At 39.0% G+C, this 20956-nt stretch overlaps 2 protein-coding genes across 2 annotated transcripts; one reads left to right on the forward strand and one right to left on the reverse strand.

Annotated features, from left to right (window-relative positions):
* Window positions 1–3381: 3381 nt before the first annotated feature.
* On the reverse strand, window positions 3382–6463 carry ogg1 (8-oxoguanine DNA glycosylase). Its single transcript, XM_080295179.1, has 7 exons — window positions 5956–6463; window positions 5497–5861; window positions 5193–5372; window positions 4282–4460; window positions 4046–4193; window positions 3906–3955; window positions 3382–3828 (listed from the first exon to the last, which is right to left on the reverse strand). Exons 1-7 carry the CDS (start codon window positions 6063–6065, stop codon window positions 3613–3615), a joined length of 1248 nt encoding a protein of 415 aa, XP_080151305.1. The 5' UTR covers window positions 6066–6463; the 3' UTR covers window positions 3382–3612.
* qars1 (glutaminyl-tRNA synthetase 1) lies at window positions 5765–19830 on the forward strand. Its single transcript, XM_080295176.1, has 24 exons — window positions 5765–5876; window positions 6608–6815; window positions 7163–7313; window positions 12171–12280; window positions 12362–12437; window positions 12532–12596; window positions 12709–12762; window positions 13353–13416; window positions 13494–13568; window positions 13902–13987; window positions 14084–14170; window positions 14258–14357; window positions 14449–14527; window positions 14598–14837; window positions 14916–15008; window positions 15121–15258; window positions 17581–17668; window positions 17758–17904; window positions 17999–18100; window positions 18211–18303; window positions 18594–18721; window positions 18815–18881; window positions 18974–19099; window positions 19269–19830. Exons 2-24 carry the CDS (start codon window positions 6705–6707, stop codon window positions 19317–19319), a joined length of 2331 nt encoding a protein of 776 aa, XP_080151302.1. The 5' UTR covers window positions 5765–5876; window positions 6608–6704; the 3' UTR covers window positions 19320–19830.
* The last annotated feature ends 1126 nt before the right edge of the window (window positions 19831–20956 follow it).

Below are 20956 nucleotides of genomic sequence, written 5' to 3' on the forward strand. Positions count from 1 at the left end.
TTTCTATACCACCTTTGTACAGGAATGTGGTGAATACGTTCCACTTAGTCATTTGAATTGATACTGGTAGGGGTGCTGAAATATAACCCTGAAGCAGACAACCTGTTTCTTCCTCCCAATTTATAAGGGATTAAACCTTAATCGCAGCAAGCCAAGCATAGATCCCATCAGATGGTAGAAAGTATTAATTTTCTCCACAAAATAAGCCTCTTTCTTTAAGAACAGCCAACACCTTCATATGCTAACGTCCATCCACACACTCATGAGTTAGAAAAGCTTAAGATCTAAAACACTGCTGCTCAAAGTCTTTCTCTCTGTGGCTTCCCTTCACCCATAAGATTGTCTAGGCTCTAAAGAATAATCTCCCCATCTCTGGGCCCCCAAAACAGACTTCCATGTGGGGACTGCTATCCTGTCCATCACAGCTGCATCCAACAGCATTAGATTACACCACATCTAGTAAATCAACACAGTTCTCTTTAAATTTGATCCAGTTTAGCTAGTCTGTCAGATACTGTTATATAATACTGCCTGTTACTAATCAGAAATAATAACATCCATCACTTTTAGTGGGAGACAGAAAATGTGGAGGTAAAGCACACAGAGACCACTTTTGAGCTCACAAAGAGGAGAAACAGAATCAGAGCTCAAATAAAAATAGTTCTTCAGACAGAGTATTTCAAAGTTTTTCTTTAGACATTAGCTGCTTTTTCACCTTTTTTGGTTTTCGCTTTTGTTTTGTACCTGAATATTTTCAGAGGAATGTTTTGTAGTTGTTAAACCACTTAACACTGACCTGTGAATCATTAAAGCACAGAAAACTCAACTGGAATGAACCAGTGTTGTGTCTACAAATAACAGAAAACCTAGCAAACAGGGAAAAAAAGTTTCTTCAATTTGTTACTAACAATCTGCTACAAAAACACATCATTTGTTGCAAATTTTCTCTCACCAAATCTGCAAAAAATGCCACTGGCATAAAATTTCCAAAGATTTCCAAACACATTTATAGCTGATGATATCTGAAAGTCATTTCCTTAAGAATGAGGGGGAAAAGACAAATATACACCAAAGCTCAAATGTCCTGCAAAGCAGACGCTGAAGAGCTTGTCTCTAAGTAAAACAGTGCAGTGTTTGCTAACGTGAATCGTCCAGCATCAACTCAGACAAACATAAAAGTGTGCCAGTACGGTACGACGATGTTTCCATCCACCTCACAAAGATGCACTGAAATCTTCAACACAGTCACGTTCCTTTGGCCAAAAATGTGTGTCCATTAAACATAGTGAGTAACGAAGGCTTCGGGAAAATGGTCATTATACTGGACAAAAGATTTATTGTCCCTCCAGGCAGTTGTTTTTCCAAAGTGGAAAAACCTGCATGGTACACAAAATGTTGCAGAACTAGTCCTGAAGACTACTTAAAGAAATGACAGCGAGTTCAGTTAGAATTATACTAGCCCTGTTTTTGTCTTATATACTAAATTTCCACATTTGCTCATTTCTGTAAATCACTCCAATCATTTTCCTAACAAAATATAATGAAATGAGGGGTGGCTTGAGACTTTTCACAGCACTGCTACGCACATTTTTTAAAATATTCTTAATAGTATATGTGTACTTGAAATGTCTATATTCAAATGACATATTTTTTTATACTGTGGTTAATCATTTCCTGCTGTAAGATTAGTTTTGATTTATAACCATCTGGACAAAACCTGCAAAATTAAATAAAATCACAGGTGAATTAGGTCTATGTATACAATTATGGTATAAACTACTAACTATACAAGTGTGCCAAAGCTTCTGTACTGGATCGGATTAAAATCTATGAATGTACCTATATGAGAGAAAATTCAGTAGTATAATTATAATTCATCACTATCATGCATTAATCTGGGAATCTGATATGACAACAGGTTTCCCAAACTTCTCTGTAGATCAGGTGCGATAAAAACAAGCTACTATATGCAGCTTATGATCTGTTTCAGGAAATTGAGTTAGGCCTTCCTCATTTACTTGAGCTCTAAATGTGGGGCCCTCTGGTGCTTCTGAAAAGTAATGACCTTCTTATTACAGAAAGTAGGCACACGGAGATGTCCTTTTAACTGAACAATACCCCAAGGACAGAACACAAGCTGAGACCCATCTCTTACATAATACACAGGCCACTGTTGTGTTGTTCTAGCCTTTGTGTGTCAACTGAATATCCTGCCCCTACCTCCAGCGTACTTTCACCCATCTCCCCTTTGTGCTCTTTTATTAATTTTTGCTTCTCTCGGCTCTATTTTTATTCTGTCTTTCTTCTTCAGTGTGACTCTGCCCTAAAGCTGGGGCCCAGCTTCTGCCCAGCTCAACCGGAATGGGAACGAAAGCTGACTCACATATTCATTAACTCACATGGCTGCACTCTCGTCCACAAATAAAACACTTCTATGGATGTACGCGCACACACGCACGTGCGCGCACATATGCCAAAACTGGACATACTTGTATATGATGCACCTACACGCTTAAGCGTACATATGAGAAATAATTTCTGGAGCTTCACACTAAAGTACACAGCTGCGTATAATCTCAAGAAACAAGAATAATGCATAGTCATTGCTGTAAAGGGACAGTGAAGTCAGGCAGCCCAAGAGACATTAACATGCCGTCACTAGACACAGTCACAGTCACCCCAAGCACTGACAGCAGATAACTGCAATCCCTGCTATAAAAAGACCAGCTGACACAGTCAGCCAGTGCCTATACATAACATACAGACCCTACAGCCCTTCACAGCAGCCCGTTCTAATGGCATTTCATGATCTAACAGACAGAAATATTATTTTGGTGTAAGGAATGCATTTTAAAGAAACACAGCACCACTTTGCCATGCTGTGACCTTTTCCAGCGTGCACGCAATTGCCGTGACGCATTAGTACTTATTGTAACAAGAGCCAGGCGGCCTGAGAGAAAGTATTCACCCAGGAAGAAAGTGCAATTTGTTCTCAGATTTTAAAACACTGTCTAAAACTGAATTCCCCACCATATAATTTCTTGGAGAGCACCATCTTCCATTGTGTACTGCCATCTAGGGGCCCTCTTCTGACAACGTTTTAGCAAAACTAAATGCCAATATGCTCATGATGACTTTAGTATTTTCAGAATTGAACCATGAAGCAAAAGCCAGAAAATTCAAACTTCTGATGAAATTTTGAAAAATATATAAATTAAGTATGAATTTGCATATATTAGTTTTAATTTGTATCATATTTCTATATCCAGCATGTTTTTTGGTAAATTATTGCCTAAAAATGTAGTGTGAAATTTATTCACACTTGTATGTATGATGGCTGTGATTCTGCTGGTATCAACATTTTACAGAGAACAAAAAGAGTGCGAGGTACTTATTTTTTATTGTAAAAAAATCATTAGTGTGCTCTGTTTGTTACAGTGAAGTGATGCTACAACACAATTATATAAAAACCCCAAGAAAGAGAAAATGATCCATTTCTCTCTCAACATTTCATTTCACGTCACATGATGCTGAACATGCACAGTGTGTGCAAATGTGTGGTTTTGTAGCCTGATTTGAATCTCAGGCTACAAAGCCGGTAATGTGTTTACCTCACATTACCGGCTCTTTCTTAACAGAAATCTTTGCTTTCTTGTGACATGCTGGCTTGGCTTTCAAGTTCCCCACGGTTCCTGTACATTCAGTTTTTACTTTAGTCTTTTTGCATGGCATTTTTTCCTCTTCACCATCTTCATCTTTCACTGGTTGCTTTAGATGTGCCATCTCTTTGAGGCTTTGGAACTTCTTGAGGTCTGAACAAAACAAAACCTGAAGCAAGAGAGACACTCTGTGGTTACAGGGGACCTGCTATAAGAGACAGACAGTTTGCAGAAATTGACACTCACAGACTGCGCCCAGCCAGCGTAGGGTCCCCACAGCTTTCGAAAAAAATCTCCTGTGTAGAAATATTAGATTGAACATTTTATTACCAGTGTTTAAAACCAGGGCTTAAACCATACCATTAAACAGGTATGTGAATACTGACCAATATCTCTGTTTAGTTTCTCTGTGATACTCTTCTGTCCATTGTTGGCAGCGTATTTATAGTCACGTTTAGCAATCTGCCACACATGTGTGTCAACAGGTACAGCCTCTGGCTTATCCAGGGACATCAGACATACACAGTCTGCCACCTAAAATATGACACAAAGCCTTGATTGTATGTTAGCAGTTAACATCACATTTTTTTGCCTTTTCTCCCCCCAAAAATATCTGCTGTACCTTTGTACCAACGCCAGGAAGAGTGCGAAGAGCATCACGGGCCTCTAGATATGGGATGCTGCGTAAACCTTCAAGCCACTGAGGCCCATGGTTGTCCAGAATCTGCTTCGCACTCTGCTGGATAAACCGAGCCCTGTATCCAAAACCAAGATCCCTAAGACGTGCCTCTATGCTGCTGTCTGATAAGAACAGTAAATGAAACAACATAGAACATAGTTGTGGTCAGACGTTTTCACAAACTCATCATGGGCATGAATATCGTGGTAATTTGGGGCTTTTAAGGATTTCTTTGAACTGTTCTTTTTACAGATGTGGAAACACTATTTACTTTTCTATTACTATAAGGCCTGGAAGAATACCCAAACTGTCACCCTCGGATGAGAAGAAATTGGCTAGGACATTCAGAAATTTGCAGCTCACATGGACAAACCAACTGCTATCTGCAGGAAAGGTTTTATAGTCCGTTGAGATGAGGATTGAGCTTTTTGGCCACAATGACAGTAGCTATGTTTGAACGAGTAAAGGTGAGATTTTCATACCTAAAAACACTGTACAAGCTGTCAAGCGTGGTGGTGGCATCATGATGCTCTGGGTCTGTTTTGCAGCAAATGATACTGGTACATTGCACAAAGTGGATGGACTAATATGGAGGAGGACTACCTCCAAATTCTTCAACTTCATCTCAAATCAACAGCTGAAACTTGAACACAGTTAAATTCAAACTTGTCCACCTGATTCTTGTTTTTAAAGTCGTTAAAGATATACACTGGGTGCTGGTTTAGTGAGCAGGTGACCATAAGTCATATGGCCAGAAATCAGCAGCCCGACCTGAGGCCCTTTGCTTTATGTCTAAAGGTTTTGATAAGATTACAAACATAGATTTAAGTTCTGTGGCAAAACTTTTCAAGCACCTGCAAGCGCAGACAGGGAAGGAAAGTCGTGGTATGAGGTCTGATCAAGCTGGCACAGGGGTGAGCCCAGAGCCTGACACAGTCTGTCCACCATGCCCTGAATCCGAGAGATGTGGTTGTTGGAAGTGCAAATGAAGGAAAACAGGCATTCTGTGGGGTCCTGGCGCAGCATTCGCACACCTGCAGGAAACCCCCCCCACAAAAAAGTATTTATGAAATTTGATAAAACATAGCAGTAACACCTTACTGTGTAATAAGTGATATGTAGTAGCAAGGCTGTGCAAACACAAACTCACACACTGACCTTTGAAGACCTCTGCAATGTGTTTGAAGTGACAATCTGCTGCTCCCCACTCCTTGTGCAGGTCCCCCATCCTCACATCCAGCTGGAAGTAATCTCTCAGCATCTCTTCGTCCAGCTCTCTATTCTGTACTGAAGAAACAGCCAAAGGCTCATCTTCTTCCTTCTCTGGAGCACATTTGAATCTCTTCTCTGCTGTATTTTTGTCCAAGACAGAAACACCAACTCTTCTCTTCCTGTCACTTCCCTCCTTCTGCTTGTCCTGGTTGTTGTACACGTGGTACCAAAGAGTCTCATCTGTTTGGGTCAGAGTCCAAACACGCCCTCCCATCACACCGGTCCAGTGTCCTTCTGTTGTTTCCCTCCATCTGCGGGAATGAGATGTGAGTTAATTCAAAGACTTTAAACCGCTTCAACTTGCATTTGATGTTTAAAGGCTGGACGTGATTTTGACCATCTTACCGGAAGGATTGTCCACACGCAAGAGTGAGATCGAGACGCAATTCGGACTTCGAACAAGACATAGACCTCCACATTTTTGATCCAGATGACAGCACCGCATGTTTGGCCATAATTCTGCTGTTTACAGTTTCTGTTTAGTGATTAATAACAAACTTTACAGTAAAGTAAAGTCTTTTTAAACGCATAGTAGTGTAATCCGGCGTGTATGGTAGGTTACAATAATAAATACAGAAGTATTTTCCAGGAAGCTACGCGGCATTCCAGTAAATAACTTTCACGGAGATGTTTTGGCATAGATTATGATGGACGACAAAGACCTTACACTGAGTCGGAAAGGCGCAATTATTTTATATGAAAAGTTGTGAAAAGTATAAATTTTCCGTAATAATTGTTTAAAATATTATCTAGTATAGATAACAAGTAATGATCCTCAAAAATTCATATTGTCAGGAATTACTAAAATCTGATGCAACATCACCCAGATTCCGGTAACCCGTCCCTCACTGGTGTCAACACAAATCCTGATTGGTTCTTACGATCGTAGTAGGCGGTAATCTTAGTAAATCTCCTTCACGATTGGTCAGTGAGATCCAAACCCGCAGAGTTCTATTGGCTAATATTCTTTGTACTTCACGTGTTTTTTTCTTTCCAGAGGAAGTGGTCTCTGGTCTCTCTTTAGGAAGCAAAGTCGTGTGTGGCGGTGGTGTGTCTGTGCTGTTCCGATTTTAACCGGTGAATTCGGCGGAATAATGGCAGATACGCTGACACTTTTCACGTCCATTGGACTCAGCGAGCAGAAAGCGAAAGAAACTCTGAAGAATGACTCGCTGAGTTCTTCCCTGAAGGAGGCAATTACTCAGGTTGGTCCTAACGCTTATGGGGTAACTCAACTACCTGAATGCACAGCTGTGAAAACGACTGACACTTGACTGTACAGCTCAGCTGTATACAAACTTCTCATTTATTTATGCTACACTGGTTATAGTTTTAGATAGACCTACCCTGACCTTCTTGTAACTTTTGTGTACATTACGCCATAGTTACACTTTTACTTTCATATTTCTTTAGTTGGTAGTAAACCATCCATTATTTTATCTTTATTAGGCCCCCAGGGTCAAGATAAGGAAAGTAGTGATTATTAGCAATTTCCTTATTTGTCTTTAACAAATTCTTAATAATTCTTAAATTTCCTCTCTGTTTTCAATAGGCCCAACGTGTCCATGGGGCCTCAGGAGTGGACAAAGCCATGGGTACATTGCTGTACAGTATGGCATCTCGTCTTAAAGACACCAAACGCCTGGCATTTCTTTCAGAAAGTATAGCTCAGCGTAAGATCTGCACAGAACTACAGCTTGCAGGTAAATTATCAAAGTTTTGGAAGTCAAGCAAAAGTGAAAGTGAATGTCTACAAGATACTAGTGAGACCTGCTGTTTGGAAGTTATGGTACTCACAAAGATAACAAGAGGTCGAGCTGGGGGTGGCAAACTTCAAGATGATGTGATAATTTGGTTTAGAAATAAGTATATCAGAAGAGCAGGTCAGGTTGAGTGTGCAGTGAGCAGAGGAGCTGCCAGGAACAGAGAAGATCCATAGATGTAGTGAAGGAGGACATCCAGAGGGTTGGTGTGATAGAAGAGGATGCTAGGGATCGGGTGAGATGGAAGTAGATGATCTGTTGTGGTGACCCCTAAAGAGAGCGACTGAAAGAAGGTCTGTTGTGGACCCAGTTTTAACCAGCAAAGTTTTCCAAAAATATTTTAAACATAATTTGTGCTCCAATTATATTATGATCTGAGTCAAATTACTGCAAATTTTTTTCACAAATTCTTTTTAAGCACAATATTTGTGAAATAAATATAAAGTGCTCAGGAAAAAATACTCTGAAAGCAACAAGGAATACTAATGTCGATGATGGACCAAATCAAAGAACTAAAAAACCCAATTAAGGAGAAAGACAAGACAATCCAGTTTTTGGAAAGGAAGGTGGACGATCTAGAACAGCAGGCTCGACTTGAGGAAGTGATTATTACGGGTCTGGAAACTAAACACAGGAGTTATGCGAGAGTCACCGAGTCTGGGACCGGTGCAAAAAGAGGAGAAGACGAGCCCTCGACGGAGGAGCTACAGTCGTTGGAACGGGAGGTTGTGGAATTCTTTTCGAATAAAAAACTTCCCCTGCATAGTAATAATATATCTGCATGCTATACCCTTCCTAGGAGGCACACTAATGCTCCTCCAGCAATTGTAGTGAGATTTGTAAACCGTAAACACAAAGTTGACTTGCTGAGGCAGTCCAGCCTTTTGAGAGGAAGCGGAGTATATTTGAATGAACATCTTATAAAAAGAAATGCAGATATTGCTAGACAAGCTCGCATATTACGGAAGGAGACAAAGATTCAAGCAACCTGGACCAGGAACTGTAAAGTGATGATTAAACTTAATGGAACACCAGTAGAAGCCAAGGTTATAACGATTAAGGATCTTGGGGAATTGGACATTTATACGAGATGACATTACCAAGATAGGCAGACGGTTACGACCAATCATGACTATGAGCTTAAAAACAATTAGTTCATCCTTTACAAGAACAGATGCTACTTCGGGTGGAAAAGGACAAAAGGAAGTTGTAAATTGGACATGGAAGAAGATAAGATCAACGGACTTTAAAATATGTCGATAAATAAATGTGCGATTGTTAAGGATCCCTTTCTTTTTTGAGGTCAAATGGATATTCTTAGAATAATTATGCATAATGCTCGATGACTCAGATCATAAACCATATGATTTTGAAGCAGGTATTGACCCTGAAAGGAATGTGCTTAATACAATTAATGTCACATGTAAAGATTATACAGAGGAGCAATTCAGGGATAAGGTTGAAATAGCTAATACATTTTCATTAATTCATATTAATTGCAGAGGTCTTTATAGAAGTTTTGCTTCGATTGAAGATTTTCTGTATAGTTTGAGGCAAGTTCCAAATAATTTCTCTGTCTGAAACATGGTTAGATGAGAATAGGGGTTGTCATTTTTGTATCAAAGGGTACGATTTATACTTTGTAAATAGAACTAAGAAGAAGGCAAGTCCTTCTTTTGACCCATTTTGCCAAAGGAAAGGAAGTTGCCTAATAATTATGCACACCTGATATAGGGTGTTGATGTCATTAGACCACACCCCTTCTCATTACAGAGATGCACATCACCTAATATGCTTAATTGGTAGTAGGCTTTTGAGCCTATACAGCTTGGAGTAAGACAACATGCATGAAGAGGATGATGTGGACAAAATACTCATTTGCCTAATAATTCTGCACTCCCTGTATATATATATATGTGTGTGTGTGTGTGTGTGTGTGTGTGTGTGTGTGTGTGTGTGTGTGTGTGTGTGTGTGTGTGTGTGTGTGTGTGTGTGTGTGTGTGTGTGTGTGTGTGTGTGTGGGATTAAACTATATACAGGGGTGCACATAAGTGGTCTGCAGGTGCACATTCGCTGTCAAAATAAAAGACGCGCACCAGATAAGAAGTTGCAACGCCAGTTTGCGTACATAAGATTTTCTGGAGGAGGACAGACATTTGATTAGAACTCTTAAAGATGTCAAAGAAGCAAGCTCCTTTAAGCAATTAAAGGAGCTTGCATGGTGGGAATCTCTCACTCCATTAGTTCTCTTTGGTGGTCCTCCACCTCCAAAGAAATGCCAGAAAGAGTCTGAACCGCAAAAGAAGTGCGTATACTCAGAAAAGTGGTTGCAGGAGGTGATATAAATACTTATAAAAATAAGTTGGTATTAATATTGAGGAAAGCCAAGAAAGACTATTATAATAAACTTTTTCAGGAAAACGAGAATAATATTAAGGGCATTTGGAATATTTTTAAAGAAGTATTGGGTAACAAGAACACACCCTCAGATCGGCCTATTTATTTCATTAAGAATAATCAAGTTGTCGATGACAAGATTGAAGTAGCAAACGAATTCAGTTCCTTTTTTGTAAATGTTGGGCCTACTTTAGCAAATTTAATTAGAAAATATGACGACCCAGACTATGAGGAAGTCTGGAAAGGAGAAAGTAGAGTGGTTAATTCCTTATTCTTAGCTGATATTACCATAAAAGAAATAGTAGCAATTGTAGAAAACTGGCAAAAGTGATACCCTTATATAAATCAGGAGATAAGCATAGTTTTAACAACTATAGGCCAGTGTCTCTTTTGTCACAGTTTTCAAAAGTGCTTGAAAAACTTTTTGCGCAAAGACTTGATAGTTTTATTGAAAAAAAATCAACTAATAAATGAAAATCCATTTGGATTTCGTAAAAATAGATCAACGGCATTAGCATCATTGACGATATTTCATCTGCAACCCATAATAATAAATACACAGTTGGGGTATTCGTTGATTTAAAAAGAGCTTTTGACACGTTACAACATTCTATTTTGATTTCTAAATTGTATAATTATGGTGTGAGATCAGTGGCATTGAATTGGTTAAGGAGTTATTTAGAAAATATGTACATTATCTCGGCAATACCTCTGAAAGATTGAAGATTGTATGTGGCGTTCCTCAAGGTTCTATTTTGGGACCTAAACTTTTTAATTTATATATTAATGATATCTGTGATGTATCAAAAAGGTTAAATTTTATTTTATTTGCAGATGACACAAATTGTTATTGCTCTGGAGAGAATTTGAAAGATTTGGTTGAAATTATGATTTCTGAGATGTTAAGATTAAAAAAATGGTTTGATATAAATAAATTATCTTTGAATCTGACAAAAACGAAATTCATGTTATTTGGCAATTGTGTAAAGGAGGAAGAAGTCATTATGTCCATTAATGGAGAATTGATTGAAAGAGTTACTGAATTTCGCTTTTTGGGTGTAATAGTAGATGAAAATTTGACGTGGAAATCACATATTTAGTATATTAGAAAGGAAGATGGTTAAAAACATTTATATTTTGGGAAATGTAAGAGATTTATTAGACTACAAAACAATGCACATTTTATATTTTTAACTTTTTTTCTTATACTTTAGTTACTGTGTCAAAGTTTGGGGGAATACATATGAGAATACTATAAAACCTCTAAACTTATTACAGAAGAAAGCACTACGAATGATTCATAACGTTAAATATAGAGAACATACAAATAAATTCTTTATAAAATCAAAATTATTAAAATTAGGAGATTTAGTGAAACTACGGACACTATTAATTATGTTTAAGGCTAAAAATAATATTTTGCCTTTTAAGTTACAAAGAGTATTTTTAATGTGTTCGGGGGGAGAAGACAGCAGAAGGAAATTTTATTTTAAGCAGCTAGGACTACACAAAGATGAATGAGTCCAACGGTTAGGGGTATACGACTGTGGAACTCTCTTCATTATAATTTAAAGAATTGTATACATTTAAATGTTTTAAAAAGTGTTACATGTCTAAAATGATAACTCAATATGAAGAATGTGAATGAAATTGGAGTTAATTGAAAAAGGATCCATTATTTTTTTGCCTAATTTATTTTAGTTACTTATCTTTTCTCCTTGTTACTATGTGGAGTGGTATATTCTGATTGTAAATTGGTTGTTTGGTTTGAGATCCTTAATTAGAAAATAATGACATCCCACAGCTCAGTTACATCATCATTATATCCTTATTGCTTCTCGTCTTTGTGATGCGTTCATGGTGCACATGTAAAGTTGCAGTTGCAGTATTTTAATATCTAGAAAGCAACTGAGGAGGAGCAAGCATAAACATCATAACATTTTTGTTTGTTTGTCTGTTTTTAAGTGGCATGTAATTTGAAATGTAACTCTTCAAGCTGCTCAAATATCAGCAAACACACAAACATTGTGATTTCGCCTATTTAAATGATTATTTTAAGGTGATGAATGGATTAGGTTCACTCACCAAATTTTATGTTTTGTACTAGTTTTATAGTATCTAGGTGTTGGTAAATCAGCAATATACCCTATGAAACTTGAGAAAAAAATTACCAGAAGTAGTGAATGCCAGATTATCAGCACAGGTCAGCTGATCATAGTGTCACAAAACGAGTTATGTGTTTGATTCCAAAGGCATTCTTTCTCCGTGCTGCACCGATACACTCAGTCGTGGGGTTCCTCGACTTGTCAGATACTACTCGTGTGTGTGTGTGTGTGTGTGCGCGCGCGTGTATATGAAACCGAGATTACATAAACCACTTTCTGAATATTTTTTTTGTAGCTGCTTTGGACTTTGTGAAGGGTCATCCACAAGACCCCATCAACCAGAAGGAGTTTGACGAAGCATGTGGAGTGGGTGTAGTCATAACACCTGAGCAGATTGAGGAAGCAGTGAGTGTTCTAGCCAAAAGTGTGTCTTTTTACGTGCTGTACTGGGTGTGATATGCACTGTAACTGTGTAATGTACTGTAGGTAGAAGCTGTGATTAAAAAGCACAAGGATCAACTGCTAAAGGAGAGGTACCACTTCAACATGGGACTGCTAATGGGTATGAGCTCCCACCTTTTGGTTAAATATTATTGCAGCTGCTGAAGCCTATCAGCCAAAAATAATTTCTCACTGAGCCTCTGTGTCTGGTGCAGGTGAAGCACGCACTGCTCTAAAATGGGCTGATGGCAAGGTGATCAAGAATGAGGTGGACATGCAGGTATGTCTGGGAAAAGATCCTTCTGTTATTGCAATGTCATTGTGGTTAAGTATTTGCAGTGAAGGTCGCTGGGATTCTTTCAAATAATAAAGCTCTGGCTTTCATCTTAAAGGTTCTGCACCTCTTAGGACCCAAAACAGAGGCTGACCTAGAAAAGAAGCCCAAGGTAAAAGTGGTGTATCTTATTAAAAAGTTGAACATTTCTGGAGCCATTTTTATGCAAATTCTTTGCTGTCTTGGGGTAAAACATTGTCCAGCAGATAGTTAATCTACACACACAAAAAGCCAATCAACTAAATGATATGTAGTGTGTTTAAGCTTCAGAATGAGTTAATTTTGTAAGTTCTGTGTAGAGCTGAGGTAGAAATGCATTGCATGATTTTTTTTGGTCTGTAATTAATATGGGGCGATCGTGGCTCAAGAGTTGGGCGTTCGCCTTGTAATCGGAAGGTTGCCGGTTCGAGCCCCGGCTTGGACAGTCTCGGTCGTTGTGTCCTTGGGCAAGACACTTCACCCGTTGCCTACTGGTGGTGGTCGGAGGGCCCGGTGGCGCCAGTGTCCGGCAGCCTCGCCTCTGTCAGTGCGCCCCAGGGCGGCTGTGGCTACGATGTAGCTTGCCATCACCTGTGTGTGAATGGGTGGATGACTGGATATGTAAAGCGCTTTGGGGTCCTTAGGGACTAGTAAAGCGCTATATAAATACAGGCCATTTACCATTTACCATTTACCATTTACCAATATATAATCATCTTTCAGGCACAGAAAGCTAAAGTCACAGAGAATGACGTGAAGGTGAAGAAAGAGGAGGTGGCGGTGAACGGTAAGCAGCAAAGTCAAAAACAGACAGGGGTGCTTTTGTCTTGAAGTACTTTTTAAAACTGTTTATTGATTGTTTAGGTGATGCAGTCTCTGGGGAGGGCAAGTCACTAATGGAGCAGCTCAGAGGAGAGGCACTGAAGTTCCATAAACCAGGTGAGGACAATTAGAAATGAAATGATCTTGTTGCACCTGAAAAAGGTTTCCTTAATCTGTTCACACTGCAGCCCTCAATGTTTCTTAAAAAATTAACCAACAAAGCTATGTGTATGGGAATGCTTATTTGTGTATCAATGTGCTCGGACATTAGACAGACTTTCCCTTGCTGGTTTCCTGGTTTAAAAAGTCAGATTGAGCCCATGTAAGAATGGAGCACTCCTCACCACCAGCTTTTCTAGCATTCATGTGAAAAGGGGGACTTTTGTCAATGTGTCTACTTGGTTATTGTGACTTTGAACTATGTTTATTTCTTTGTTCTTGACCGCGCAGGAGAAAATTATACAACTGAGGGCTACGTGATCACACCGAATACAATGAATTTGCTTAAAAAGCACCTGGAGTTCACAGGTGGACAGGTATAATATTTTCGCGACTTGAATGAACTGTTACAAATCTTACATAGTTAAAAAAAAAAACATTGATCCCATTTACCTGTCTCGGCATGTCTTTAGATACGTACCCGTTTTCCTCCTGAGCCCAACGGTATCCTTCACATTGGGCATGCCAAAGCTATCAACTTTAATTTTGGCTATGCAAAGGTAAGTTAATTTCTTCTTCAACACCATATAAGCTTTTGAATGTTCTCTTGTGCAGGTGTTTACTCTAAACATTGTGTTCCCCCATAGGCAAATAATGGAATTTGCTTCCTGAGGTATGATGACACAAATCCTGAGAAGGAAGAGGAGAAATACTTCACTGCCATCAAGGATATGGTGGAGTGGCTGGGTAAGTTTTTTGTGCATAAATGTTTTGATGTTCTTGGGCACATTCTCTACATTCATGGAGCCATTGTCATATCCCTGTTTTGCTCACACAGGCTACAAACCTTATGCCGTCACACACGCTTCTGACAATTTTCAGCAACTCTATGACCTTGCTGTGGATCTTATTCGCAGGTGAGTGCAGGATATGTGGAGATGTTGGTGCACGGATGGTGTTTGACTCATTTCTTTTCTCCGCCTTCAGGGGTCACGCGTATGTGTGCCATCAGAAAGGCGAGGAGCTGAAAGGCCATAATGTTCCTCAATCACCGTGGAGAGATCGACCCATCGAAGAGTCGCTGGTGCTGTTTGAGAGGATGAAGAAGGGCCTGTTTGCTGAGGGAGAGGCCACCCTCAGGATGAAGATGGTCATGGAGGATGGAAAGATGGATCCTGTGGCATACCGAATAAAATACACACCGCATCATCGGACAGGAGATGAATGGTATAAATAAAAAAAACCCACAACATCTTTTCTCACAACAATGTATTCCTAGTGAACTTGCTTTATCTTTCTTTGCAGGTGCATCTATCCTACCTATGACTACACTCACTGTCTGTGTGACTCCATTGAAAATATTTCACACTCACTGTGTACCAAAGAGTTTCAAGCCAGGTATACAGGACTTTTTTCCCCCCATCTTCATTAGGTTCATTTTAGCTTTTGCTGGATTCTTACAGAATGACATTACTGTTTTTTGTTGTTGACCTTTTTGTGATTCTGTCAGGCGTTCATCATATTACTGGCTGTGTAACGCTCTGGATCTGTACTGCCCTGTGCAGTGGGAATATGGGCGGCTGAACCTCACCTACACTGTTGTGTCCAAGAGGAAAATCATCAAACTGGTCGAGACGGGCGTTGTCAGGTAAAGTAGGATTTCTTTTTGACATTTTTTTTGTCAGACTTAATTATTTACTTTGTAATGCAAATTAATAGAAGTGGCAAGGAAATATGCTGCTTTTAAGGGCTGCTGAGGCACTCCATCTCTTTGTAAAATAATGTAACAAGTTTATTTTTAGGTGTAGGCAGGAAAAGATAGACCAACGTGTTTCAACTCTTAAGTGTTAATCAGAGTCTGGTAAACATAAAGTCATTGAGGATTAAAGGCCATGGGTAACAAAAAATCTGCAGCAAGGTATGTGACCCCTAGAGGGGATTGTAATCAAAGAACAAAGACCCTCACATGTCAAAGAAATTATATAAAAAATATTTTACAAAGCAGTGTGGAAAAATAAAAAATAAATGTGAATTTGTAATAGGTCATAATAAAAAGGCTAGAATTCAACCATTAGACTGTACATATATTCACATACTATGCTTATGATTCAACAGTTTTATTTTTTTATTCATAATTTAATTTAAAATAACCTTATTTTAAGCACAGAGCTGAATCTAAAACACAAGGTTAGCTATGTTAACATGGCAAAAAAAACTGAACATACTGGTTATTAATCACTATTAAGGACTCGTTACGTGCCCAGGATTTGCCCAAACTCTTAGCCAGTAATAGCTGGGATAGGCTTCAGCCCCACAGTCCTGAATTGGATAAGGAGATCCATAGATAAAGCCAATTTTATTTATTTAACCCCCTAAGACCCGAACTCTTCCACGGCATGCATTTTTAATTTCTCTTTGATATTTGGGCATATTGGGTCCCGATGAATGTAAAAACAAAGAATTACCAGATTTATTTATTTATTTTACCTTTGTTTTTAAGAAAAATAAAAGCCACATATGAGGATATTCGTTTAAAATTTTGATAGAACAGTAGCAGTATAATGTCCTCGAAAGTGGATATTAGGCCCTTGTAGAGCAAAATTGAGTATTTTGGTCTAAATAACCCAAAATGTGATGTCCACACATGTGGACGTCAGGTCCTAGGAAGTTAATTTAGTTATTTAAATCAGTGGCCTTATGTCATTAACATAAAATGTAGCTGAAAGTCTGTCTTTTAGATTTGAGAATAATATCAACTTTGTGTTGAAAGTCAACACTGGCATATAACTACATATTAAATGTCTACCTGTGTATCCCTACCTGGTAAAGTGTTTTATATTTCCAGTTTTTTGTTACCATTCAACTAAAGCCCTTTTACTTAATTGTCATAGAGATAAACTCTAAAGTCACTTCTGATTTCATTGTTAGAATAACATAAAAGGCTTTATGCACTATTTCCTTTTAATTAGATACCTTGAGATTAACTGAAAAAGCCGTAGAAATCAAAACTTTTACAGAAAAGTTAGCTGTATGCTTTTGTTTTGGTTTTTTTCCCCTCACATGTCGCATGAGATGCTGTATTGCACAAAATGTTTAGACAAACTAAAGCAGACTTTGTGGTTCAGCAGTGGTAGCAGTTTCGTAGCCTGGGGATGGCCTGTCCATCTGCACAGAGCTCTGTTTTCTATGGAGGCGATGTACAAAGTATGTGGTATAACCAGTCTGTGGGCTGTTGTTGGTCCATGGAGAAGTTATAACATACAAAGAGCTGAAGTGAAACTGAGCAGCAGCTGTCTCTGCTTTTCGTACTGATTTTTGATCTAGCTTTGTAAACTAATCAGCATTCGGCAGACACATCATTTGCGTCCAGTAATGTGCAGTGGGGATTTTGGAAGACTGCACAGGAGCAGGTCTGGTGTTGGTTTAAAACCCTTTCCGCTCGCTGTCTGAACAGAAACATGCACGGAGACGAACACGTTTGCAGGACCATAATTTAGGCTTAAGAGTAAAAACCCTTACGTCAGAGCTTCCACCAGATATAGACCACTCAAATTAAGAATTCAGCCCCACTGTATTCAGTTAGTATAATTCGAAAATCATTTAATTGTGTAGCACTCTAAATAGAAACATTTCTAAGGCTTGCAATGCAAAAAAACTTTTTCCAGACTTAGTTTTTCCCTGATATAACAGGACAAAATATTGGGACAAACCTGTACATGACATTTATCCGAAAGCAGCACATCCAACAAAAGCTGACTTCAGCAGCTCTCTGGATTCACCAATGTTTTAAACTCCATATCTGAGTAGGACCTTAGTTTTCCCCAAGCATGTTAAAAGCTATTAAAACAAACTAGTTAATTACTTCATTGTAGGGAATTGATGCAGCCTTTTGACCACAGCTATTGTTGTGATGTCTTCATTGTGCATAGCCTGCGTTAAGTAACTCTTAAATATTTGTTTCTAATTACAGAGACTGGGATGATCCCAGACTCTTCACTCTGACTGCACTGAGGAGAAGAGGGTTTCCCCCAGAAGCGATCAACAACTTCTGTGCACGAGTAGGCAAAATGAATGCAATGATGAACTTTTGGATGCCACAACAAGTCCCATTCATAAGTGCTGTGCTAACACTGTACACATCTCACAGGTGGGAGTCACAGTTTCCCAAACGACGACCGAGCCCCACTTACTGGAGGCGTGTGTGAGGGATGTGCTGAATGAAACAGCACCTCGAACCATGGCTGTGCTAGAACCACTCAAAGTCACCATAACGAACCTTCCTGACAACTTCAAGGTTTGTACATTGCTTATAAAACAAATCGCTTGACCTAGTATATTCTTTCACATTATATTTTAGGAGAAAATAATCCTTCTGTCTTCTCTTTCAGACAGATGTACGAGTCCCGGACTTCCCTGCCGACGAAGCTAAGGGCAGCCACACGGTTCCTTTCACGCGCACAGTCTTCATTGAACAAAGTGACTTCAGAGAGGTCAGAGAGGAGAAACCTCCAAATAAATGATTTTAAAAAGCAGCAATTCTTTGTGCTCTTTTTGGTTTTGAGATGGGCAACGATTATGAGGTTATTCTCTTCTTTGGCAGGTCATGGAAAAGGGCTACAAGCGCCTGACTCCAGAACAACCTGTAGGCCTGAGGCATGCTGGGTATGTCATCTCTGTCCAGAAAATCATCAAGGTAAGACTCAGTTTCACCAAGTAGACAATATAAAATAAAATTAAAATGTGTTTTCCATGCTCTAATCCTGTAAAAACATAAAAAGGCCCTTCAAACTTTTCTTCATCACAATATATTTGTGAAGGTTTTACATATATCTGTCCAGTCAAACGACATAGTTTTATAAAAATATGATCTAGTTATATTAAACAAGAGGTTGTATTCTAGAATATTCAATTGCGGCAGTAAAATGTCATTATTACTTCATTATCTGGTTTATGACACACATGTTGCTCTGAACCATTTCTCAGGACACTCAGGGCAAAGTGGTGGAACTGGAGGTGACCTGCTGCAGTTCTGAGACCGCAGAGAAACCGAAGGCCTTTATCCACTGGGTCAGTGAGCCACTGGTGTGTGAAGTGCGCCTCTATGATAGACTGTAAGTCACAAACAATTACCCATCATTCACAAACATTTCACAAATAATATAACTAGAGAATTCACCTAACCAAGTATCTCCTTGTATCCGTAGCTTCTTGCACAAACATCCAGAAGATCCATCTGAAGTGCCTAATGGCTTCCTGAGTGACATCAACCCTGTGAGTATCTCTGAACTACAACAGAAGGCTTTTGAAGTGTCAGCAGTCACATCGATTTCTTAATTTGTTTCTTCATTTTTTTTTAAATTTAGGATTCCCTGCAAGTGATCAGTAGTGCCTTAGTGGACACCTCAGTCAAGAGAGCAAAGGTTTTTGATAAATTCCAGTTTGAAAGAGTCGGCTACTTCTCCGTGGACTCAGACAGCACTGCAGATAAGGTACGGAAAGATTTTTTTTATTTTTTATTTATTTATTTAAAACGAGGTTTGTACAAATTTGTGGAAGCTTCTATTTCAATTAACTTTAGTTAATTCTTTGATAGTCTTGGTCTGGATTAAAAACATTTATGCAATATGAGCTGAAACCTTTTTCCTTCTTTCACTGCAGCTCATCTTCAACAGAACAGTTACCCTGAAAGAAGACCCTGGGAAGATCTGATTGACTTGAGATTAAGCCACTCTTCCTGCTTCAGAGATGCATGTTCAGATTTGCTTGCATTACATCAATGTGTAATATCAGCAAAGGCACAGACTGAGTCAGATGAGATACTGGAATATTTTTTTCAGGGATTTATCACTCAGAAACGAAACAAAATTATATTCCTCAGCTATGATCTTATTCATCACAAAAGCGCTGCAGCATGACTTTGACCTAGCTCATTTGCTCAGTAATCATTGTCTTTTTTTTTTTCTATACTTGCCACAATAATATTCACTTACAGTGTTTTCTCTTGTTTTTTGAATGGATGAAGCTTTCATCATTGTTCAACAAGGGCTGTTTGTGTATATTATGTGAAGCTGGTGTTACACATATGTGATGCTCTCAAATGCCACACGTGACTTTTTTATATATATAGATTCAGAGGCTGCCAAAGCATCATGTTTTTTAAGACTAGGCAGATTGAACATGTGTCCTTTGGACTGGAACAAAGAATAAATAATTCTACAAACTGCAGCGTCCATGTGTATTCATGCTGGTTCGGGATACTTAGTTTTGTGTGTGTGCGTGCGCGTCGGGGGTTCTATCAGTATTAATATTGAGTATTTTTCTTAGCTGGAATGCTTATTAAGAAGGAAGGAACATAACAATAACCATTGAGAAAAAATATAATACTGGACCACTATTGATACCTACTAAGCATGTTAGTGGTGCTTGCAGTGCAACCTGTGAGCCCATGGTGGACCTTGGAGACATTTTTATATTGCTTGTGAGCAACAGCAAGAATGAACTGCTATACAGTTGATGTCATGTTGTAACATGGCAGCAAAAACTCAAGACTAAGACAACAGCTGCCTTCAGTTTTTCTACACTAGCTGTTATAGCAGACAGTTTAATGTAAACACAATAACCTCAATAATGGCTAAGAAACTTCTTTTGGCTGTTCCCTTAAGAGGTCAGCACAACAAATCATCAGCCTCCATTTCCCACTATCCCAAGCTGTCCTTTTCACATCAGCCCTCTGCATGTTCACCACAACTACATCCATGAACCTCTTCTGAGGTTTTCCTCTTGCCGGGAAGCATATTCAGCATCCATTGTCCAGTATAGCCACTGTCCTTCCTCTTCACATGTCCAAACCATCTCAGCCTTGCCTCTTTATCACCAAACTGCTTAACCCGAGTTGTCCCTCTTATGTGCTCATTTCTAATCTTGTCCATCCTGGTCACTCCCGATCTTAGCATCTTCAATCCTGCCACCTGCAGCTCTCGCCTTCCTGGATATTCTTCTTCCATCTGAAAACATAGTCCACGGAGACTCCTGACCTAATTTGTCAACCTGTCCATCATCACTGCAAATAAAGAGAGCCAATTCCTGATGTAATCCCATCACCACCTTGAACCCATCTAGCCTTTGACCACTGTCTCACTATAAGACACACTAACCAAGCAAAGTAGTATAAAAAGTAAAAGGATGTTATGTATTGGTACAGACTCCAACCTTCATTCTCCTCCACTTTTCTAGTAAGAGAAAACTGAAGCATACAATTAAGAAGATGTGGTCCATAACAAATGTCCGTGTGGGAGCAGCAGACCATGCTGAAGAGCAGTGCGTGGGAATTAACCCTCAGTTGCCCA

The sequence above is a fragment of the Astatotilapia calliptera genome, chromosome 20, assembly GCF_964374335.1.
Source record: "Astatotilapia calliptera chromosome 20, fAstCal68.1, whole genome shotgun sequence".
NCBI classification, from domain to species: domain Eukaryota; kingdom Metazoa; phylum Chordata; class Actinopteri; order Cichliformes; family Cichlidae; genus Astatotilapia; species Astatotilapia calliptera.